The sequence below is a fragment of the Ichthyophthirius multifiliis genome (genome assembly GCF_000220395.1).
Source record: "Ichthyophthirius multifiliis unplaced genomic scaffold scaff_1120509249502, whole genome shotgun sequence".
Classification (NCBI taxonomy): Eukaryota; Ciliophora; class Oligohymenophorea; order Hymenostomatida; genus Ichthyophthirius; species Ichthyophthirius multifiliis.
The window spans coordinates 12921-21199 of NW_004087659.1; the positions used below are offsets into that span (position 1 = coordinate 12921).

The following is an 8279-nucleotide window of genomic DNA, read 5'->3' on the forward strand; positions in this document are numbered from 1 at the left end:
GTTTTTAAAAATATCTAAAAAGATAAAATAATATTTTAAAAACATATATATTATATTTCAATTATTTTAATAACTTAAATACATATTATACAATAGTTTTTTTTAAAAAAAAATCAATTAAATTATATTTAATTTATATTTGATATCTGTATAATTTTTCTATATATCATTAATAATATATTCTCTATCATTTTGTTTATTTTTAAAAATTTAAAAAACCAAAACATCTTTCATTAAATTAAAAAAATAAATCAATACCAAATATAAAACATGAAAATTTTATTAATTATATTAATATACAATATATTAATTTAAATATAAACATTTGAACAAAGCAATGTATAGATACCTGAATTAAAATAATCTTGTTTAAACGTTCCTGGTCGATTCTGGAATTTAAACCGATGTGACGTATGTAGTGATTATTCTTAAGACATTTAAAATCCATTTTATAATTTATGCTATTGCCAAAAACACAATGGATGTGACAAATGCGTAAAATATTATTATTTAGATAGCGCAACCAAATAATGTTTAAAATGTCCTTATGGTTGTGAGGAATGCTGTGAAAAACGTTCAGTAACAAAATTAGTATGTTTAAAATGTGAAAATGAGTTCAAATTAATAAAAGGGGTATGTTTATACTAAAAATATTGTGAAGTAATTAATAAAAAAACTGAAAAATGTTAAAAATGTAAATAAGGTGCGTTTTTAGATAAAAATTATTAATGTCAATTATGTCATTAAAGTTGCAAATAGTGCACAAACAGAGAATCGTGTTTATATAAAGAATGTGCACATGGATATTATTATATGAAAGATAATTTTCTTTGCTAAGCTTGTGAAGTTCTAAATTGTCAAGAATGCGATTAAAATGGATGTATCAAATGCAAAGAAGGATTTTATTAAGAAATGCCTTTTACTTTAAATAATATTTCTTATAGCAGATAATGTGGATAATGTAATGTCATTTAAAATTGTTAAATTTGTAAAGTTCGGGAAAAATGTATATAATGTTTAGAAAATTATGAATTAAAAAATCAAGGAACCTTATGTGAAGAAATAGTGCCTAATTGTGCTAAATTTATTCATGTAAAAGAAGAAGGAATAGAAGGTATTGGTGTAAATAAATGTTAATATTGTAAAGAACATTATTATATTGATAAGAAAGAAAATAAATGCTATAGTTGTAATAGAGAAAGTTAAGAATGTTTTTTACATTTATTAGCTAATTTATCAAATTATGATGAATGTCTAAATAGAAAAAGATGTTAATCAAAAGTAACTTTTCATATATAAATAAATAAATAGTTTTCAAAAAGGATATTATATATGAATGCGAAGATGGTTATATATTAGGCGATTAATTAAGAAAATGTTATAAATAAACCTTCAATTGTTTACATCATTAAATTGTTTTTAAGGAAGAATGTAATTAAAGAGTAGCTGAATGTTACCAGTGTTATGATAACTATACTTTAATAAAAATTACAGAAAATAATCCTTGTAATTAATATTCTTGTGTTAGATGTGATATAGCAAATTGTTTTGATTGCTAAATAGAAAATAATTAGTATAAATGTAATAAATGTAATGAAAATAAAATTTGTTCTGATAATGTACAATTAAATAAATATGAAATATGTAAATACTGTCAAGAAATCGATATTATTTGCACAACTTTTGAAAAATATGAATAAGATTGCGACTGTATTAATGAACAATCAAAATAATGCAGTATATTTACTAACTTAAAGCATTATTATTTAGGTTACCCTTCTATATAAAAGAGTTACCTTTCTTTTTGTAAATATAAATATAATGATAATCCTGCATAGAATGAAATTTGTTTAAAAAACTGTTATTTTTTTATATTTGAATGCAATTTTATCAAAAAGAAAATTTAAGAACTAGATGGTAGGACCCAATTTATTATTCCCATTACTAAATATTGTGAATAATATTAAAATTTTTACACTTCTAAAGATAAAATTATGTGTCTAAAATGTCCTTTTGCATGTGCATTTTGTAGCCCATGTGAAAATTGCAGAGATGTCAAAGATAAAGCAGACGCTTGTTCTAAATATTGTACTTTGTTGAAAGATGAAGAGTTATATTGTCATTATTGTAATGTAGGCTTTTTCTTAGATGCTTTAACAAATTAATGTATAAAATGTGGTACTAATAATTGCGAAGTATGTAAAGATATTAAGATTTGTGAAAGATGTCAGCGAAGATATGGAACTATGTAATTAGAATTAGATTCTTCAGAAGGATCATCATATGCATGTGTTTTATGTTAAAAAGGATGTATAAGATGTGATTATGCACATAATAAATGTTAAGAATGTGATTAAGGATACTATAATATTGATTTAGTATGTAAAAAAGTACCAGATAATTGTCTTATACATTAAGATGGGTATTGCATTTTATGTGATGTTATTTAAAATATAGAAAACGGGTAGTTAGTGGGAAGTACTTATTATAAAGCTTAGGATGGATAGTGTATTTAGTGTTCAGATGATAATTTTAATTTTATTAGTTGTCCAGATATATGTACAGAAGAATATGATACTAATGTATTTTTGTTTAAGAGTAGTTTGATGTTTATTTAGTAAGTTTTTATTTTTTTAATTATTTTTAGTTGATTAAATAAATATTTATTTTATAATTAATTATTTTTTTAATAAAAATAAGAATAATATATTAATAATAAAATTAAAAATTATAATATTAATAATATATATATATATATATATATATATATATAAAAAATAAATTTCAAATATAATTATTATATATAAAAAATTATATTTAATTAATATTATTTACATATATATTATATATTTTTAGATATTAGTAATTAAATATTATTTTTTCATATAAAATAATTTATTTATATTTATATTATAATTTATATTATTTTGTATAAAACAAAATTATAATATAATATACAATTATTTAATAAATGTATTTAAAATATCTTTTGTTTATATATCGGAAACTATTTTTAATATAAAATATTCAATATATACAAAAAATTAGATATTATTTGCCTTTTTTCTTATAATTATATATATTATTGTTATTGTATTTGCTAAAATGCGTATATATATAATTTTTTTAAATTTGAAGCTTTATTAATTAATTTTTACTTTCATAAGAAATTAATATCTTTCTTTTTGTACCTAAACCTACTCGAATATAATTATTAAAAAAACACTGTAAATTTTAATAATTTAAATTCAATGCCTTTTTTAAAAAAGAAATCTCAAATTTTCTACACTACTTTAAATAATAGATTTCTATTCTTAATTTTGTTAATACATTTTTAATTATTATACTTTTGATGAATATAAATTAATTCCTTAATTGCCTTTATTTATATACATTATGTGATAATTAATAGAATTATTGAAAATAAACACATAAAAAAACTAAATTGCAAAAAAATATTGCGCTAAATAATTTTATATTAAAAATATTAAAATTTATCAATCATATTATGAAATAAAATTTATTTATTTGGAACTAAAATTATATGAATATTGTTTTTTATATTAGGAAGGATGTGTAAGATATAATTTTGGGAATAATAAATACAAATAATAGGGTTAAGTTTACTATAATATTAAGTATAAAATTTCATAATAATTGCCTAAAAAATTAAGATCGATATTTTATATGATATTATTTATAAGAAAATATATGGAAATTATTAATTATAAAGCTTATGATTGATAATGTATTTGGTATTCGGATATGATAGCTTAAATATAATTAGTTATCTGGATATTTATGTAGAAATATAGGATACTAGATTAAATTTATTTGAGGGTTTTATAGATATTTCATTTTTATTTAATTAAGTTTTTAATTAAAATATATTTTTTTTAAGATATATATATTTTTTTTTTTTTAATAAAAAAATTTTATTAAAAATTTTATTTTTATTCTATTATAAAAGTAAATAAATTTATTTGATATATATTTTTATAATAATAAATGAAATAAAAGTATTTTAATTCCATTTTAAATATTTCAGAAATTAAATGGAAATTATTAAAAAAGTAATCAATCTAAATATGAAAAAAAAAACTAAAATAATAAAATAAATGAATAAATATTTGATTGAAATCAATATATATATATATTAAATATTCATATAATCATAAAATAATAATAAGATTATAATATAAATAAATAATAGATAATTATTTTTTTAAAATATAATATTTATCGCATAATTTGTTATAATATTCATTCGTTTAGTATTTTATATTTTTTTAATTAATTATTAAAATGAAATTCAAGAATACAGTAATTATTTTCAAATGAGAATATATATTTAATTTAATATGTATTTTTTTTTAATAGATATATAATAAAGATTTAAATTATTTTGTATATATAGTTATATATTAATATTTTCTAAATCTTAATTTATATAAATTATTTAATGTTAGTTTATTGATTAATTATTTTATTTTAAACTTGTTTAAATGAAATTAAGATTAATATAAAATAAATTATTAATGAAAATTACTTATAAATTGATAAAATAATACATTATTTAAAAATTAATGAGAAAATATTAAATATTAAAATTAAAATTAACAAAGTTTATACTAAAATTATTATTAATAAATTAAATATGAAAATCTAAATATATTTATTATGTTCTAACAATAAAGAAAATTTAATTTAAATATAAATTGAGTTTATTAATTTTAATATTATAGGTACAAATGCAATTTTTTATGTAAAATTTAAAATTATATATATATTTTTAGTATATTTTATATAAATTCCTTTTAAATAAAATTTTAAAAATTGCTAATTTATATATTTTTTTAAAAGTTAAAACGAAAAATAAAAATAAAGAAAAGAATATAAAATATTATATTTTTTATGTTATCTTAAAATAATATTAGTAATAATGTGTATATATTATTTATAAGTAAAAATTGAATATGAGTTTTTATAGATTAAATTTAAATAATAGTAACTATTATATAAAAAAATATATATTTATATATATATTTATATATATTTATATATATTTATATTATTATTATATATTTATATATATTATTCTTTTTTTAATCTAAATTTAATAACTTTATTACTATATATTGATATATTTAAGTATAATTTATGTAATTTAGTTATTAGTTTATTTATAATTCCAAATTTTATATTTAAAAGAATAATGTTTTAATTAATTAAAACCTATAGCAAATTAATTTTTATAAAATAAATAATTTATATTATACTATATATTAATTAATATATATAGTAAATATTATATATATAAGCATTTTATATCTTATCTTAAACTAAAATTGCAAAAAAAGAAACAAAACAAAGAGAAAAATAAAAAAGTAAATAATTAAGAAGAAAATAATTAATTTTACAAAAAAAAAAAAAAAAGAGAGACAATAAAAATATGGGAGTCCCCGCATTTTTTAGATGGTTATGTTCCCGAAATCCCCAATTTATATTGGACGCCTTCGAAAACTACGAGAACTTCTCGGAGCCATCAAACAATCCTGAAATTCATAATTTATATTTAGACATGAACGGTATAATCCACCCTTGTTGCCGATCTGATGGATCTGCGATGCCAATTCCAAATACTATATAAGATATGTTTAATAATATATTTATGTATATAGATAAATTAATGGACATATGCAGACCTTAAAGGATTTTATATATGGCAATTGATGGAGTAGCTCCTCGAGCAAAAATGAATTAACAACGAGCAAGAAGATTCAAAGGAGCAAAAGAAGCCGTTGAGCTCCAAAAGAAGAAATTGGAAATAATTAATGAACAAAGATAATAAGGAGAGGATATTCCAGAAGAAGTAATGAGATTCGTAGAGAGTAAATTCGATACTAATGTAATAACTCCGGGGACATAATTTATGAGAGATCTATCTATAGCACTATAGCATTATGTCTTAGATAGAGTTAATAATCACCCTTTATGGAAAAATTTGAAAGTAGTGTTCTCGGATGCGTCAATACCGGGAGAAGGAGAACATAAAATACTGAATTTTATTAGAATTCAAAGAAGTCAGGATTAATATGATCCGAATAGTAAACATTGCCTATATGGGGCTGATGCGGATTTACTTATGTTAGGATTAAGTACTCATGAACCGTATTTTTATATTATTAGGGAGTAGATTATTAGTAATGATGAAAAAAGATGCTCTGTTTGTGGTTAATAAGGTCATTTTTAAACAGAATGTGGGGTTGAAGAAGGGGAAAATTAGAGGAAATATATAGAATAGTAATAGAGTAGGAAAGGGCTTTTGTAGAGCTTTTAGTTTGCAAAATTATATGTCATGAGGTAGTTTTTAGAAATGAGGTTTAGGAATTTTTTTTAAGAGAATTCAGTTTAATTGGAATTTGATTTAGAAAAAATTATCGATGATTTCGTGTTTATGTGCTTTTTTGTAGGAAATGACTTCTTGCCCCATATACCAAATCTGAATATAAGAGATGGAGGTATCGACGCGTTGCTGTGTCTGTATGAATTTATGCTTTTAGAGGAAAAAGCGGAGTATATAAGCAATAATGGGGAACTTAATATTGTGTAATTGGGGAAGTTTCTAGAAAAAATGGCTATAGTAGAAGAGGATTTGATGAAATTTAGAAACGAAAAGGAAGAAAGGGACAGAAGGAACCAAATGAACGATAAAATAAAGGAAGAGAAGATATAGAAACTGAGAAATTAACTAAGCGAAGAAGAATATGTGAATTTGAGGAAAGATTGGAGAATGAGAGACGAGAAGAAAAAGACTGAAATCATAATTAATTAAAAGGAGAGTCCATTGGAAAAATTCAAGAGGCTTTTAGAAGAAAAATCTAGTCAGAAAAATAATCCAATTGAAAATATTTAAGAAAGTACATAAAAAACTCTCAATTATAATTATAAATAAAGCTATTATAATGATAAATTGCATATTAAACCGAAGGATTTTATATAGCTTTAATAATAAATAAAGAAGGCTTTTATAGAAGCTTTATGCTGGAATTTCGCGTATTATTATAAAGGCTGTATTTCTTGGAATTGGTATTATCCTTTTCATTATTCGCCGTTTGCTAGTGATTTACTTAATGTTGATTAATATGTCATTTAGTTCGAAAAAAGTGAACCTTTTCGACCTTTTTATTAACTTTTATCGGTTTTTCCACCATAATCGGCTTTAAGCGTACCTGAGTGCTTTAGAGAACTTATGTTAAATGAAGATAGTGAGATTGCAGACTTCTATCCGAGTGATTTCTATGTAGATTTAATAGGAAAGAAGTATGAGTGGCTGGGAGAGGTTATTTTACCGTTTATTGATGAGGAAAGACTTTTAAAAGCTGCTAAAGAAAGGGAGTAGTATTTGAGTGATGAGGAAAAAAATAGAAATTAATTTGGAAAGGAAATGCTTTTTTTACATAAAGATTTTGCTAAAGAAAATAATACTTTTTAATAAAAAGAAGATTATTTAAGTGGAAGATTAATATCTAATGAAAAATATAAATTAAATTAAAGCATTAAATTATTAGATTAGGCACTCAGATTAAATAGAATCGAAAAAAATGATGTTTTATGCGGCTTTATTGATTTTCCAGAATTCTAAAAACATGATATTTATCTTAAAGAAGGATTAGTTGAACCATCTATTGAAATAAGTGAAGATTATTTGAAAAAAACTGATTTAAAAACATATTCTGGTTAGAGAGTAGTAGAACTTATATAAAGAATTTTAAGAGGTGATAGTTAAAATTATGAAACAATAAGAAGAAATTAATAAAATAATTATTTTTAAGGAACTTCTTAGTATGGTAATATGTTAAATATAAGAGAATAATATAAATATTAAAATTATAATAATAATAATGATGAAAGTTAAGTTTTTTCTAATAATTTATTTAGTAGAATTGAAGAAAAATAATAAAAATAACAATTCTATTAATAAAGGTAATCTGGTAATTTATAGAGCTAAAATTAGTATTAAAATTAATAATAATAGCATTAATAAAGAGGAATGTAAAAATAAAGTAATTATAATTAAAATTAAAAACTGGATTAAATGAATTATAATTATAATTATAATTATTAATAATAATAATAATAATAATAATAATAATAATAATAATGCTGCAATAATTAGATAAAATATTTTGAGGCTGCAGTTGCATAAAAACCAAAGTTTTAAGCACCTAATTACATATAATAATATTCATATAATAATATAAAGAATAATTTTATTT

General features: G+C 20.0%; 1 protein-coding gene across 1 annotated transcript, besides 12 other annotated features; it reads left to right on the forward strand. All coding sequences in view use genetic code 6, as the record gives it.

Annotated features, from left to right (window-relative positions):
• The first annotated feature begins 2687 nt into the window (after nt 1-2687).
• Nucleotides 2688-2745: a microsatellite.
• Nucleotides 2712-2780: a microsatellite.
• Nucleotides 2743-2773: a microsatellite.
• A 40-nt stretch (nt 2781-2820) lies between the features above and the next one.
• Nucleotides 2821-2879: a microsatellite.
• Nucleotides 2880-2884: 5 nt separating this feature from the next.
• Nucleotides 2885-2937: a microsatellite.
• Nucleotides 2891-2926: a microsatellite.
• Nucleotides 2938-5026: 2089 nt separating the features above from the next.
• Nucleotides 5027-5095: a microsatellite.
• Nucleotides 5027-5096: a microsatellite.
• Nucleotides 5028-5098: a microsatellite.
• Nucleotides 5099-5279: 181 nt separating this feature from the next.
• Nucleotides 5280-5318: a microsatellite.
• A 134-nt stretch (nt 5319-5452) lies between these two features.
• IMG5_008400 (hypothetical protein) lies at nt 5453-6242 on the forward strand (the record flags this gene model as incomplete). Its single annotated transcript, XM_004039787.1, has 1 exon — nt 5453-6242. A coding segment is annotated over one exon (790 nt), but the record flags the coding sequence as incomplete, so codon positions are not given.
• A 1863-nt stretch (nt 6243-8105) lies between these two features.
• Nucleotides 8106-8165: a microsatellite.
• A 70-nt stretch (nt 8166-8235) lies between these two features.
• Nucleotides 8236-8262: a microsatellite.
• Nucleotides 8263-8279: the final 17 nt, after the last annotated feature.